Raw genomic sequence first — 16,561 nt, 5'->3', positions numbered from 1 at the left:
CTGATTCTGACGACTTTCAGCTTTTGATCCCACACCCATTCCCATCATAGCTTCCCACACCCCTCAGCTCTGGGTCACCCTGGCACCTGGTGATGGACACCTGCCATCCTATCTTGCTTTTTGGCTCTCTCACATCAGGCTTTCACTGGGTTGCAAGGACTCACAGGTTATAGGAAGTGTGGGCAGAGCACCGACCTACACACTTAAAACCCTCCTCTGCCTTCTCTCCAACCACCCATCTTAGTATTTGCTAGTAGAACCCTACTTTTATTCCCTAGACAGCCAAGCTCAAAATCTCAGTTCGCTTTACCTCTTTCCTTCCCCATCTAGCTACTCATTGCGAGTTCAATTCTTTCTTCTTTGAAATGTCTGTGCTCTCCATCCCTTCTTCTCCATGCCCACCTCATCCCCATTCCTAGCCCAAGGCTAGTGCATCCTTCTAGTTGACATTTTGAGAAACAACACATTCTCCCCTTTCTTCCTCATCCCATGCATCCCTGACAGGCAGGTTTCCGTTAAGTGCTAACTTTTAAATGGCCTCTCATTACTAGCAACCAAACCAGACTCCTCTGTCTAGCTCTTCCAGCCCACCACAATCCGGCCTCCTAGCACACCCAGTTCCTGCTAATTGCCAACAGGCAGCCTTGGTCCTACCTATTTGGGTGAGTCTCTGCACTATCTTAAGAACTGAAATCATGGGCGCCTGGGTGGCTCAGTGGGTTAAGCCGCTGCCTTCGGCTCGGGTCATGATCTCAGCGTCCTGGGATCGAGTCCCGCATCGGGCTCTCTGCTCAGCAGGGAGCCTGCTTCCCTCTCTCTCTCTCTGCTTGCCTCTCTGTCTACTTGTGATCTCTCTCTGTCAAATAAATAAATAAAATCTTTAAAAAAAAAAAAAAAAGAACTGAACTCATTCCTGCTTCTATGCCTTTCGATTTGTTCCCCTTACTGGAGCACCTTCTCAAGCTACTACTCCAATGCAGACACTCATTCCTTATTTGCCCAGCAAATCCCACATTCTTTGTGAAATATTTCCTGACTACTTCTCGAGTCAACTTCTTGTCAATCAGTAGTAAGAACACAAGCTCTAGACTCAGAGAGCTGGCTCTGAACCCCAGCTCCCTCTGAATCTTAATGTTCTCAACTGCAAAATGATAATGTAAGTATATAGAGGTCAATTCAAAGGATCAGAGATAGTGGGGATATACACATGTTGCATTGACTTAACAGCAGTTTTAGTATTACTTCAGTCATCAGCTCTTTTCTTAAATTCCAAGAAAAAGTCAATGTTCTGAAATGGTCTTCTAGTACTAAACACACCGTGATGTATGGAAAGGCATTTATCCTCCATTTTTTATGTCAGGTATGGTGGGTATGGTGAAAAAGGCAGAAGGAAGCAGAAGAATGAGTTTATATGTATCATGTAAACATGGTTGAAGATGAGAAATAAAGAATGTTGGAATCAAAAAGTGACCATCAGGGCCAATTCCGTGTCCTGAGGAAGCAAGCTGTTACCAGCACACCACAATGCACAGATGGTTCAGGTGATTTGCTCTGTGGGATCTTGGAGCACTTTAAAAAAAAAAAAAAAAAGTGTACAAGCAGATTACAAATGGAAGTCATCAGAAAATGGGACTCAAGTGTAACCATTAATTAGAAGAGAGAACTAGAACTAGGCAGCCTGTCAGAGATGTTCCATGTGCTAGAAATCTCTGGATGGGAAATGTCTCAAAGTCTTGGGAAGAAGAGAGTAGGAGAAACAAACAACAGATGGGGAAGGTTGCATCCACAGGCAAAACTCCATCAGACATTAAAAAATGGGACCTGAGTGAAATATAACTGATGGTATACAAGTTCTAATTCAGAAGTAGATTTTAACTTTTTACTAATTATCAACTGTATGAATTTGCCCCCATGTCAAAACAAGAGGTAAAAAGTGCTTTCTACTATAAAAGTTCACTTTTCAAGTCTGTACATTTGGGGGATAAAGACCATTCTTTGCTTTTAAATGCATGGAAATGATGTGACTTCACTGAAAAAGATGATTTTCCACCAGACTATTATTTAATACTGTCCCAAATAAACAGTGCTCAGGCTAAAAGGGACTATCAATAAGAGAAAATGAATTATTCAGTATAGAAAGAGTTAAATGATTTCTTTCCAGAATTCAGCACTGTGCTCTCATTACCAGTTGGATTAATTACGGGTCCTGGAGAGTTTTGGAAACCCAAGCTACTCAATGTGCTTGTTACGGAAGGTTTGTCTTTAATCCCCAGAGGAGACAATCAACAGGATCAGCAAAGGTAAAGCCTACCCTCTCAGGCTGTCCTTTAATTGGGCCGTAACAAGCTTTCCCAGTCTCTCATTCTGATTTAGGTTCTCTATGGGCTTAAAGCGCCCTGCTTGGTCAGTAAACCCACCCCAGACCAGCAAACCGTAGAAAGTACCACTCCTTCCAGGGCACATCCAGAAAAAAAAAAAAAAAAAGATAAATTCCTGCTAGTATCAGTCAAGAGTAAAGATTATGTGGAAACCATTGATGTTATTGATGTTTTTAAAAAAGATTTTCTGAAATTCTAAAAAGTTTGATCCACCCAAAATGAGAGAATTCTCACGATGTTAGAAATTTTCCACTTATAAATTCAGTAAATTCTTTGCTGTCCAATAATGCATTACCCTTATATATTTCTAAATGCCCATCTTCTCTCATTCTATCTTTGCTTATACCAGAGTCTAGGATTTTTGTGGCCCCTGATGTCTATTTTGATTCAGTTACCAAGAAAAGGCTTCTCAAAATGTTTGCCAACTCCCCCTCCACTAGAAAGATGAGATTAGGGGTGCCTGGGTGGCTCAGTGGGTTGAGGCCTCTGCCTTCAGCTCAGGTCATGATCCCAGGGTCCTGGGATCGAGCCCCGCGTCGGGCTCTCTGGGCAGCGGGGAGCCTGCTTCCCCTTCTCTCTCTCTCTGCCTGCCTCTCTGCCTACTTGTGATCTCTGTCTGTCAAATAAATAAATAAAATCTTAAAAAAAAAAAAAAAAGAAAGATGAGATTATACATAAAAAATTTCATGAGAAGGCTGCTGAAATAAAACTGTGTTGGCAAGTGATGTTTTCTATAGACTACAGGGAAACAGGAATGTGGCAGAGGAGGAAGACTGGGGAATTTTCAGACTGTGCCTTCATGATTTTAATTTAAAATCATGACCTTTCAGGTCAACAGATTCAATTACATTCAAATTGATATTTAAAGGGTATTAGAAAGCAAAAGCAAAATGATTTTTTTGTTTCTACCACCAAACTCTGTTCATAGAGATAATGAAAGTGACTTTCCTTATTAGAAACGCCAATCCTATATCCTCCATTCCCTTGTAGCCCCAGCAGAAACACTGGCTCCTTTTAATCTCATTTCCCCATAAAACACATTCCCACAGAAACATGGGAAGAACAAGTTTGGAAGGAAAGTTAAGTTCAGAGAATAGGAGGGACAGTTAATGAAAACACTCATTTCGAGACTCTTCTCTCAAGCCAACCCTTCTGCTGTCTGTCTTTGCACCCCATCAACCTATCAAACTGTTCCCTCGTATTCATCAAATTGCTCTTAAAATTCTATCTTCCCTTTGAAGGAGTTTCAGATTGGTCCGTTTCTGCTACCTCATCTCAGCTGTACTCTTCTGTACAAAAATCTAAATAAACAAAGTCCTCTTCTCCATCTACCTTTCTCAATGCAGTCACCTGTCAGCAGCAGAATATCCCTACTTATACACCAAATTCTATGCATTTACATGAATATATGATGGAAAGCACAGTTTTATTTTTTAAATTTTTAAAAAAGATTTCATTTATTTGACACACACACACACACACACACACACACACACACACACACACAGAGCACAAGCAGGGGGAGCAGTAGGCAGAAGGAGAGGGAGAAGCAGGCTCCCTGCTGGGTGGGGAGCCCAATGCAGAACCTGATCCCAGGACTCTGGGATCATGACCTGAGCCAAAGGCAGACCCTTAACTGACTGAACCACCCAGGCGCCCCTGAAAAGCAGTTTTATGTGATGAAAGAAAACACAAATGGTATCATATTGTATATATTTTACTAACTCACTTTTTCCACTCAATATATTGTCACAGAGATCTTCTCATGGTAGTGCAACTAGAAAAATCTCATTTTTAGGGACACCTGGGTGGCTCAGTGGGTTAAGCCGCTGCCTTCGGCTCAGGTCATGATCTCAGGGTCCTGGGATCAAGTCCCGCATCGGGCTCTCTGCTCAGCAGGAAGCCTGCTCCCCCCCCCCTCTGCCTACTTGTGATCTCTCTTTGTCAAATAAATAAACAAAATCTTTAAAAAAAAAATCTCATTTTTAAAAAGCAGTTCCCTAGTATCCATGATATGGATTTTCCGATTCTTTAACCATTCTCCTGCTGATAAGCATTTAGGTTTGTATTACAGTGCTTGTAAAAATGTTTCTTTGTGCACAGGTGTGGGTTTCTAGCAGGGAAGTGAAATTGCTGGTTAGGAAGCATATGCATTTAATTTTTTTTTAAGTAGGCTCCATGCCTAGTGTGGAAACCAACTCAGAGCTTAAACTCACAACCCTGAGATCAAGAGGGGGATGCTTAACCTACTGAACCACCCAGATGCCTTTGCATTTAACGTTTTAACAGACACGGCCAAATTGTCCTCCGAAAAGTGCCAACACCACTCCCATTAACGACACGCACAATACCCATAGTTTCCAAACCCTCCCTCAAATTTTATTACCCAGCTTTCTTATTTCGATTCATTGAATGTGGGGGAAATGGTAATTATTTTAATTTTCATTACATGAAATTGAGAATCTTTTTATACATTTATTGATTTCTTTTTCTTTTGTGAATTGTTCAGAATGCTTTACTTATTTTTCTAATTATCTCTTTTTTATTAATCTGAATTAAGTATTAATCTGTTCTGGATATTACTACACTTTGCCATATAATCTGCAAATATTTTCCTCTAGTCTAGTTGTATTCTGCATACAGAATTTATATGCCTAAAAAAAAAAAATAATAATAATAATAAAATAAAATAAAAAAAAAAAAAAGAATTTATATGCCTATTCCCTTCTATTAGTATTCCAAAACATGCCATTATTCTTTCACTCTACTCAAAATATGCTTATGTTCTACTTAAGAATTCACTACTTTTGTTACCAATAATTTTGTTAGTCTCTTAATCTCATCCTAGTATATACAAAATGTCATCATATACATAAACATTTTTTGATAACTTAGATGGTAGGAAAGGCCTACTTTGCATATAGATTTTGCCATTACAGTAGGGAGAAGCAGTTTGGAACTGTTACCTACAACAGTGGTTCTCAAAGTTGGCTGCACACTGGAATCACCTGGAGAGTTTAAACACTATACATGCCTGGATCTCGGCCCCAGAGATTCTGTTTTAATTGGTCTGGAGTATGGCCTGGGCACTAGAATTTTAAGTTCTCCAGGTGATTTTACTATGTGGTCAAGTTTGAAGACCACTCTATTAATATTTTTTTTTTGTAATAAAATATACATAGCATAAAATTTATCCCTTTAATATGTACAATTCAGTGGCACTAAGTGTATTCACAATGCTGTACAACCATTGCCCCAACTTCCAGAATTTATTCATCATCATCCCAAACGGAAACTCCGTATGCATTAAGCAGTAACTCCCCATTTCTACTCTTCCCCTGGCCGTGGTAAATTCTACTTTCTGTCTCTATGAATTTGCCCATCCTAGATACGTCATAGAAGTGGAATCACACACAATATCTGTCTTTTAATGTTTCTACGCTTTGGGTAGAAGAGGCCAGACCTATGCTTTTTCAAAACAATACTCAAAAAAACCTACATTGATAGCTGACTAATATTTTCTAAGTAAAACATGTCAAGCCGTGTGGATAACTTCTTCCTAATGAAGCAATCACTGTGCTGAATGTTTCTGAAGGTTTTTCTTGAAAACTGGCAAGGAATTACCATCCTATCGCATCATCACCCCAAGGGAATATTAAAGCAACAAAGACTGTCCCAGTGAGAGTAAGAGGAGGACAGTAAGTTCAGGTGAGGAAAGGGAAGAGACAAAGGGAAAAGTAGCAGATTTGTTTAAAGTATAATTACTAGAGAATATTTATATTAGTTTTAGGTGCACAACATACTGGTTTGACAATTCTAAATATTACTCAGTACTCACCAAGTAAGTGTAGTCACCCTCTGTCACCATACAATGTTATTACATTATTGACTATATTCCCTATTTTTAAAAAAATTTTATTTATTTATTTGACAGAGAGAGCGCACAAGCACAAGTAAGGGGAGCGGCAGGCAGAGGGAGAGGGAGAAGCAGGCTCCCTATGCAGGGCTCGATCCCAGGACCCTGGGATCAAGGCAGATGCTTAACCATTGAGCCATCCCGGTCCCCCTATATTCCCTATTGTTTCACCTCCATGACTTATTTTATTTATTTATTTTTTTTAAGATTTATTTATTTATTTTTTAAGATTTTATTTATTTATTTGACAGAGAGATCATAAGCAGGCAGAGAGGCAGTCAGAGAGAGAGGAGGAAGCAGGCTCCCTGCTGAGCAGAGAGCCCGATGCGGGGCTCGATCCCAGGACTCTGAGATCATGACCTGAGCCGAAGGCAGCAGCTTAACCCACTGAGCCACCCAGGCGCCCCACCATGACTTATTTTATAACTAGAAGTTTGTACCTCTAAATCCCCTTTATCTATTTTGCCCATCCCCCCACTCACCTCCCCTGTGGCAACAACCAATTTGTTCTCTGTATTTAAGAGTCTGTTTTGGGCCATTTTGACTGGTGTGAGGTGATATCTTATTGTGGTTTTGATTTCTTCCCTGATAATGAGTGGTGTTGAGCATCTCTTCATGTGTCTATTGGCCATCTGTATGTCTTTTTTGGAAAAATGTCTATTCAGGTTTTCTGCCCATTTTTAAAAACTGGATTGTTGGGGGTTTTTTGGTATTGATTTGTATAACTTCTTCATATATTTTGGATATTAACCCTTTAACATATATATCATCCGTAAATATTTTCTCATATTCAGTAGGCTGCCTTTTGGTTTTTTTTTACCATTTCCTTTGCTGTGCAAAATATATTTATTCTGCCACAGTCCCAATAGTTTATTTTTGCTTTGTTTTCCTTGCCTGAAAAGACATACCCATAAATATGTTGTGAAGGCAATATCCAAGAGATCACTGCCTATGTTTTCTTCTAATAGTTTTATGGTTTCAGTTCTCACATTTAGGTCTTTAATCCATTTTGAGTTTTATTTTTATGTATGGTGAAAGTAAGTGGTCAGGTTTCATTCTTTTGGCATGTAGCTATCCAGTTTTCCCAACACCAAGTGTTTTTTCCCCATTGAATATTCTTGCTTCTATGGTCACAGATTAATTGACCATTAATAGGGTTATTTCTGGGCTCTTTATTCTGTTCTATTGATCTCTGTGTCTATTTTTTTTTTGTCGTTACCATACTGTTTTCATTACTATAGCTTTATGGTATATTTTGAAATCTGGAATTTCAAATTTCAGCTTTGTTCTCTCTAAAGACTGCTCTGGCTATTTTGGGTCTTGTGTGATTCCATACAAGTTTTAGGATTATTTGTTCTAATTCTGTCAAAAATGCTATTGGAATTTTGATAGGGGTTGCACTGATCTATAGATTGTTTTGGGTAGTATAGACATTTTAATGATATTAGTTAATTATTTAATTAATTTTTACATTTTATGTAGGCTCCACATCCAATGTGGGCTTGAACTCACGATCCTGTGATTAAGAGTTGCATGCTCTACCAACTGAGCCAGCCAGGCACCCCTTAATGATATTAATTCTTCTAATCCATGAGCATAGAATGTATTTCCATTAGTTTGTGTTGTCTTCAATTTCTTTCATCAATGTCTTATAGTTTTCAGAAGATAGGTCTTTCACCTCCCTGGTTAAGTTTATTCTGAAGTATTTTATTCTTTTTGGTGCAATTGTAAATGGAATTGTTTTCTTCATTTCTCTTTCTTCTACTTTGTTATTAGTGTATAGACTATAATGATTTCTGTATATTAATTTTGTTTACTGGAACTTTACTGAATTTATTTATCAGTTCTAATAGTTTTTCGGTGGTGTATTTAGGGTTTCCATATAGTACCATGTCATCTGCAAATAGTGACAGTTTTATTTCTTCCTTACCAACTGGATGCCTTTTATTTCTTTTTCTTGTCTTATTACTGTGGCTAAGACTTCCAGTACTAAGCTGAATAAAAGTGGTGAGAGTAGACATCCTTGTCTTGTTCTTGATCTTAGAGGAAAAGCTTTCTCACCACTGAGTATATGATGTTAGCTGTGGACTTTTCATATACAGCCTTTATTATGTTGAGGTATGCTCTCTCTAAAAGCAATCTGTTGAAGTTTTTATCATGAACAGATGTTGTATTATGTCAAATACTTTCTCTGCATTTCATGAGATAATCATATGGTTTTTAACCTTCCTCTTTTTAATGTGATGTATTACATTGATTTATTTGTGAATATTGAAGCACTCTTGCATTCCTGGAATAAATCTCATTTGATCATGGTGAAGAATTTTTTCTTAAATGTATTGTTGAATTCAGTTTGCTAATATTTTGTTGAGGATTTTTACACCTTTGTGCATCAGAGATATTGGCCTGTAGTTTTCCTTTTTATAGTGCCTTTTTCTGGTTTTGATATCATGGTAATGCTGGCCTCACAGAATGAATTTGAAAATTTCTCTTCCTCCTTTTTTTTGGAATAGTTTGAGAACAAATTTTTAAAGTTTAAAGAACTCTTCTTTAAAAGTTTGGTAGAATTCACCTACGAAGCCATTCGGTCCTAGATTTTTGTTTGTTGGGAGTTTTTTGTTTGTTTGGTTTTTGTTTTACTTGTTAATTATTTTTATTTTTTAAAGATTTTACTTATTTGACAGTGAGAGTACAAGCAGGGGGAGCAGCAGAGAAAGAGAGAGAAGCAGGCTCCCTGATGAGCAGGAAGTCTGATGCAGGACTTGATCCCAGGACCCTGGGACCATGACCGGAGCCGAAAGCAGACACTTAACCAACCTAGCCACCCAGGCTCCCCTGTTAATTATTTTTAAAAGTATGTATGTATATGTATGTATGTATGTATGTATGTATGTATGCATTTATTTATTTATTTAAGTAATCTCCACACCCAGCGTGGGGCTCAAACTCAGGACCCTGAGGGTAAGAGTCACACACTCTTTTGACTGAGCCAGCCAGGTGCCTTGAAATATATATATTTTTTAAACAATTCAGTTTCATTACTAGTAACGGAAATGTTCAGATTTTCTATTTCTTGCTGATCCAGTTTTGGAAGAGTGTATGTTTCTACAAATTTACCCATTTCTTCTAGGTTGTCCAATTTACTGGCATATAATTTTTCATAATACTTTCTATTTCTATGGTGTCAGGTGTTACTTCTCTTAATTTCTGATTTTATCCCTTTATCATTATGTAGTGCCCTTCTTTGTCTCAAAAAGGACTGCATTTCAATCCCACCTGTATTGTTCTTTCCAGAGATGTTTCTTCTATAATTATAATTTTTGCCTGGATCTCTTCTAAGACAAATTCCAAGAAGATTTACAACTTCCCAAGAACAAGAGAATCCTACCAGACTCAAGTGTGGTAAAGCGCAGAACTGACTGCTCACTAGCAAAATCATAATCATTGCTTAAAGGCTTTAAGCAACGATGTAATTCCTAAATTCAAAGTGCAGTCAAAGTGCATCGTCTTGGAGCTTGCTACAAGGCAGAATCTCAGGTCCCACTCAAGACCAACTGAGTCACAGTCTGAAGTTAAATGACAAGACTCTCAGGTAATTCTTTTGAACACTGAAGTTTGAGAAGCACAAGTTAGCCCATTTTCTGGTTTCCGGTCTGAAGTATCCTACAAAATTTTGCTAACCTGGCTTTCAAAATCTCTGAAAAAGATGGCATCATTGTTTCATTGCAAATGAATCCTGGGGTTGCAGAATCTACAACAAAACAAAGATTTCTTCTGCTAAGTCTTATCTTAACCTCCTTCAACTCTTATGCCAGCAGACAGGCAGATATGGGACAAGTTCTAGCCACTATTCTTAAAGGTACCTAGAAATGCAAGTTTTCATTTTAGCACTAAAAATACTACAGAGCTATGTATTTTTTACCACACACACACACACACACACACACAACTTCATCAGGATCAAGATATATTTATAACAGTTTCTGTTTCTAAGTAAATGTTTATGTAAACATTCTATTACTTACATAGTATGATATGTGTACCAAAACCAAAAGTTAATAAAAAACAACAAAAACTACAGAGCTGCTTCCTAAAAGAACAAGAGCACTTAGTTCACACAGAACTTAAGATATTCTATCATATGTAATTTCAATTTGTATAAGAGATAATTGTGATAGTTGTTAGAGCAAGTCAAGAAATTCCTTTAAAGGGGGCGCCTGGGTGGCTCAGTGGGTTAAAGCCTCTGCTTTCAGCTTGGGTCATGATCCCAGGGTCCTGGGATCGAGCCCCACATCGGGCTCTCTGCTCTGCAGGGAGCCTGCTTCCTCCTCTCTCTCTCTCTCTGCCTGCCTCTCTGCCTACTTGTGATCTCTGTCTGTCAAATAAATAAAAAAAAAATCTTAAAAAAAAAAAAAAAAGAAATTCCTTTAAGGGGCGCCCATGTGGCTCAGTCATTAAGTGCCTGCCTTTGGCTTAGGTCCTGATCCCAGGGTCCTGGGATCGAGCCCCACATCGGGCTCCCTGCTCAGCAGAGAGCCTGCTTCTCCCTCACCCACTGCCCGTGCATGTGTTCCCTCTCTTGCTGTCTCTCTGTCAAATAAATAAAATCTTTAAAAAAAAAATTCCTTTAAAACAGTAAATGTTTAGCATAGGTTAGCTGAAATACTCAATTTGAGTAATGATCACAATACAGTTCTAAAGAAAAAGAGAGAAAGCACTGGCAGTAAGGACTCTACACTTTAATACCATTTCTGTTTGTCACTAACTTGCTTCATAAATTGCTTCCTCTCTTTATGCCTCAGTTTTTCAGTATATTGTCACCTGTATTGTCCCACTTCATTGCTGAGCCAAATAAAAATTCCAGGTTCACTAACTTTCTGTAAGTGAAAAATGGGTGAGAAATGATATGTTCAGGTTACTCAAAAGTTAATATAGGTAATATAAACAGTATTAATAATTGGCGATACTATCTTTGTGTGACGCCTTCATTTTCAAAGCACTTTCCCATGTAATACCTCATTTTTTCTTCCTCTGATTCCATAAAGTAGGAGGGCATATAGTATTCTCATTTTCAGAAGATAAAACTGGGAGCCAGGGCTGTATGTGGTAGGACTGGGGACCAGAGACTAGACCTTCCAACTGTAAAAAAACAGACTAATTCTCAAATTTGTAAAGAATTAAAATAATGGAACACATAACATTAGAACAGTATCGAATACAATTTACTCTTTGGATGACTGAAAACTCATCTTAGGATTGCGCAGAGAATTATGTTTGTGAGTTAGGATCATCAGTATAAACATTCGTTATTTCCACTGCATTCAGTGCAGATAAGATGTCGCATAGAGCTGTCTGGTTAACCAAAGCCCAGCTCTGTTACAGCGCACTTCTACCATTCTGGAATTTTAGCACTTCAAGGAAGTCATGAATCCCCCATATGGTCCGAATTCTAGAATTGGTGTCCAATTAAATTTACTTAGTCCTTCATGGCTACTGACCGCATGGTGAGTTCTGCTTCCTTGACTATGAAAGAGGAATGATACATACACTCTGGAGAGCAAGGATTAAATGAGATACCCCTGTAAATAACTTAGTAGTGTGCCTTCCAAAACATCGTAGCTATAGAAGAGAAAAATAAGAGAAATAAAAAGAGATGTTGACATCTTTACCCAACATAAAGTTCAACACACTTATACTGAAAAAAATTCAAGTTTAGGGACACCTGGGTGGCTCAGTGGGTTAAAGCCTTTGCCTTCAGCTCAGGTCATGATCCCAGGGTCCTGGGATCGAGCCTCGCTTCAGGATCCCTGCTCAGCGGGGAGCCTGCTTCCCCCTCTCTCTCTGCCTACCTCTCTACCTGCTTGTGATCTCTGTCTGTCAAATAAATAAAAATCTTAAAAAAAAAATTCAAGTTTAATATAAATAAAGAAAATTTTTTTTGTGTTTCTATGGTTATAAAAGTAATTCATGCTTATTAGACAAAGAAAATAAAAATCACCCATAATACCACCATGCACAGATAATCACTGTTAACATTAAGGTATGATAGTAAATAGGTTTATATTTTCTCTGAAGTTTTACACACATGAAACATACACACACACGCAAGTTTTGTGTGCATGTTTTAAACAAATGAAATTGATTAATTTAATTATGTATCCCCTGAAAAAAAAAAATCTAACCCTCTCCCAAAGAACCACAATACAAAGCACTAAACAAAGTACTAAATAAAGCACCTGAATTAGAGTACATAAGAAATGTTATTTTTACAAGCAGTTAAAAACTACCAGAACTCTGTCCCACTACAATAGAGAACAAGTCAGCATTTTTGGTATCCAATATTTCACTGAATAGTAAATTTCTGGTCTCTTTTGGGAGCTGCTCATCTTCTCATGTAAATTCTAAACATCACCACTATAATTTATTCAAGCACTTTGTTCTCAGATTTTCCTATTGTAAACAAGGCCATGGACATACATCCTTGCTTACCTGGAGGGCGTGACATACACAAGGTTAAATTTTGATATGCACAGGAAAGAGCACAACGCCTCACATGCCTAACAGAGTAGTCTTAATCAGAAGCTTAGTTAACCTTATAGATACCTTGTATTTGAGGCACTGAGTAGATTCTGTACATCAATCAGGTAAAAAAAAAAAATTCTCCTTATTTTCTTCCTTAATTAGAACAGTCTTAAGGACAGAATAATAGGTATGAAGTGACAGGAAAAAAGTTAAGCTAATGCTTTCCTTTCTGAACCATTATTTAGATATTCTTCAAGTGTTCACAGAAAGATCCATGAATCCAATAAGCAAAACATCCCAATGTAGCTTTACAAACTACTGTATCGCTTTAGGCCAAGCGGTGGGTTCAGACTCAGCAGGAAAAAAGTGCCATCTCCTGATTAGCAGTGTGCATGTCTGCAGCCAGGGGACACGCACTCGGGAGATTTCCAATCCAGGCACCTACCACGCTGGATGCGTTTTACTCTGACTCTTAGGTCAGAGACAGATACTGGACAGATACTGTTATTTAGAATTGAGAGGTTCTTCAGGTGCCGGGAGCTGCAGTGGATGACAGTCAAGAACAAAACTCTCTAGAGCCCTGCTCTCAAATTCTAGCTGAAGAGATCGCAGATAAGTATACATGTTAATGAAGAAGATGATTTCAGGTAGTAATCGGTGTTTCCGAGACAGTAAAATAGGGGATGTGCTGGACAGTGACTCAGTAGCAAGGAGAAGTTCCATTAGATGGGATAATTGAGAAAGGCTTGTCTCATGAGGTGACGTCTGAGCCAGACTTTGAACAGGGTAAGGTTAAGCATGTAATGATCTGGGAGAACAACATTTCAGGCAGAGGAAACTGCCAATCTTAAAGAATGGGCTTGAAGTGTTTGACAAAAAGAGGGCCAGGGTGGCCAGAGCACAGTGACCGAGCAGGAGACTGAACAAGGGAGCTGGAAGAGGCTGGATTCTCAGGTTAAACATGGCCTCAGAGGCCCCAGCAGTCTGAATTTGACTCTAGGTATGGTGGAAAGCCATTAAAGAACTTAAATAAGACAGTGATATGAGCTGATCTAAGTTTTGGAAAAAACCTCTGGTGTTTCCATGAAGTACAGACTTCAGCAGGGCAAGAGTGGCAAGAAGGAGAGCAACAGAATCGATCAGGTGAAATAGTCTCTACGTGAGAGATACTTGGCTTGGGCGAGGGCGGCGACAGGAACTGAGAAGAATGGTCAGATCCAGGGCCCATCTCAGAGCTGAACTGACATGACGTGCTAATGACTCACGTGGGAGTGAGGGCAAAACAGGGATCAGAGGGGTGCTCCTATGCCAGCACCTAAGCGACCAGATGGACGTGGTGCTGGTCACTGATACGGGGACTGTAGAGGTAGTGGAATAGGGCAATCAAAGGTTCTGTGTCTGGGGCATGCTGGGCACTGGATGTCTAGAGTGAGCTCTATAAGCTGGGCTGTAAACAGGATACAGAGGGGACATACATAAAGCCCACAGGACAGATGAGACCACTTGGAAAGAAACTAAAGAAACAGACATGCCAATCCTGATCACTGAGAACAGGAGGAAGAGCCGGCAGAAAAGCTGAGAGTGAGGCAGGACATTCAGGAGAGTGTGGGGGCAGAAAGAGAGAGCAGGAAGTGTTTAAAGGAGGGAATAATCAACTGTGTTAAGTGCTGCTGGAAGACTGAATCAGATAAGAAAACCCACAACTGGGTTTAGCAAGAGAGGAATACATTAATAAAGAAATAAGGTAGGAAAATATGTTATAAAAAGGGCATATGATCTTGCCTAAGCTATCACTTTCAAAGCTGAGATACTCAAAATGGACAATCTCAGCAAAACTCCTGAGCAATGCTGATTTATCAGGCTAAGTGCATCTTGACTTCCCTCGTCAAAGCAAGAGAAGAGAAGCAATGACTCAGAAGGGTATCCTGAGTTTTCCATTCTTATTCCCCAGAGAGGGGAACCTTCCTTGGCGACAGCACAGTGGTATTCAGAATTTGGAAAGAGGAACAACTTAACCCGAAAGACTAAGTTTACTTGCCCTGCTTGGCGGTGGTTCATCAAAGTCCTGACAGTCACCTGTCCAAGCAAACCAATTCCGAGCTATGAGTTTCTTTATGGAACCCAAGGGCCCAAGTGAAAGGAAAGAAGTGCCAACCATGGAGGAGAGCATTCCTCTGAGGCTACATTCTCTACCCCACGGCTGCTACCCTGCCAGACGCTGTCAGAACCCAGCCTGTATCTCTCTCTCTTGCAGGTATCACCAAGCATAAAACTGAGAAGGCCCGCCCACACCCAGGCGACTTGTCTTTCTGTCTCCTCCTTCCCGCCCCTTACCTGGGTCATTTTGTCCACAGAGACCGGAATTCCATCGATGGTGAGAGGTGGCAGCTCGGAGTTAACCTCCTGTGGCGCGGGGGCGTGTTCTGCCAGGGCGGACTCCAGGTCTTCCAGGATCATGCTCTTGTACTTCCGCACCTGCAGGGAATTAAGGGCAGCAGTAAACAAGATGCCCAACAACCAGGGAGGGTTGGTGCCAAGCAACCGGAGACGGGGTGGGGCTGCCTCCCTCAGCCACGGCGGAGCCCTAAGAGCAAACACTTCTACAACTAGCAGACAAAAATACCCGCTGGCCCCAAAGACATCACACTGTACAAAACTAAAGTGAATAGATGATGAAATTGCAGGTAATAACAGTAGAAAGGAGCCAGGCAGAAAAGTTTTACAGAAATACTGCTTCTTGGTTAAAATCACATTTTTTCATTCAACGCCAACCCCATTACCTGTTCCAGATCTGATAGGAATAGCGTTCTTTATTCTGCATTTCCCAGGCCATTTGATAAAACCTAGCTGTGACAGTTCACTCCCAAAATCACCTTCAAGATCACCAGGGACTTATGTCTCTAAAACTCTAAGCAGCCTATCTGAAATTGCCACTACTTTCCTGCAAGGTCAGACTACCCAACAGGTGACTCAAGTGCTCGAGAGGCCGAGCTGAAAGGCATTGGGGGGAAAAACAAGCCGTCTATACCGTAGCTGGGAGTCAAAGGTACCACTGTCAGCAAGGCCCAGGGCCAGAGAGAACCCCCAGTCAAGCCCTCCTCCTTTCTGGTCCTCTCTGGTGACAGAGGTAGCCTTCGAATCCATGATGTCTCTGTAGCTCTGACATGCTCAGGTCTGAACCGGGAATCATTGTTCTGACTCCTTTCTTTCTACTACTAGTGAAAGGTCTCTCCAAAGACAGAACTTAACAGCAGCACATTTGTACATGCACACACTCCTCCATAATGAGCAGAAATGGTAGGCAGACATGGGATCCTACAGCCACTAAAACGGGTTCATTCACTTATAAGAATACACAGGGGATAAGGACACCTTAGGGGATAACAAAGCAGCCATGGAATTGTGGAAATATAACAAGATGGGATAGGAAATTAACCTGCTTTCAGGGCTCAAGCCATTATCTTAGAAAAAAGGGAAGAGAAAATGAGGTATCCAAAAATTACGACAATATTAAGTCCTGGGTTTTCTGCTCCAGACTGGACTCTCAATCAGGACAAACTTTCTTAGAAGTATCTCATTATGAGGATTAAAAAGGAACGGTTCCCATAATCCATCTCAACCGTGTGGAAAAATGAAAATTACTGCTGCCTACAAAGTACAACTTTTGCAGTTAGAGAACTTTCCAAATAGGTAAACAATGAAGGGGATCACAGAAGAACAGTACAGACATGTTTAATCATTATCA

At 39.8% G+C, this 16,561-nt stretch overlaps 1 protein-coding gene across 5 annotated transcripts in view; it reads right to left on the bottom strand.

Moving 5' to 3' along the window:
• Window positions 1–16,561, bottom strand: part of NRF1 (nuclear respiratory factor 1) — a 145,791-nt gene that overhangs the window by 49,876 nt on the left and 79,354 nt on the right. For all 5 annotated transcript variants that reach the window (XR_007121419.1, XM_047694490.1, XM_047694488.1 and 2 more), the window contains exon 5: window positions 15,151–15,291. Coding sequence is in view for 4 of the 5 variants with exons in the window: in XM_047694490.1 (XP_047550446.1) it covers window positions 15,151–15,291 (141 nt within the window). In the remaining variant the exon portion in view is untranslated. The remainder of the gene's footprint in view (window positions 1–15,150; window positions 15,292–16,561) is intronic.

The sequence above is a fragment of the Lutra lutra genome, chromosome 11 (genome assembly GCF_902655055.1).
Source record: "Lutra lutra chromosome 11, mLutLut1.2, whole genome shotgun sequence".
Lineage (NCBI taxonomy): Eukaryota > Metazoa > Chordata > Mammalia > Carnivora > Mustelidae > Lutra > Lutra lutra.
This window is presented reverse-complemented; position numbering and strand designations above follow the sequence as displayed.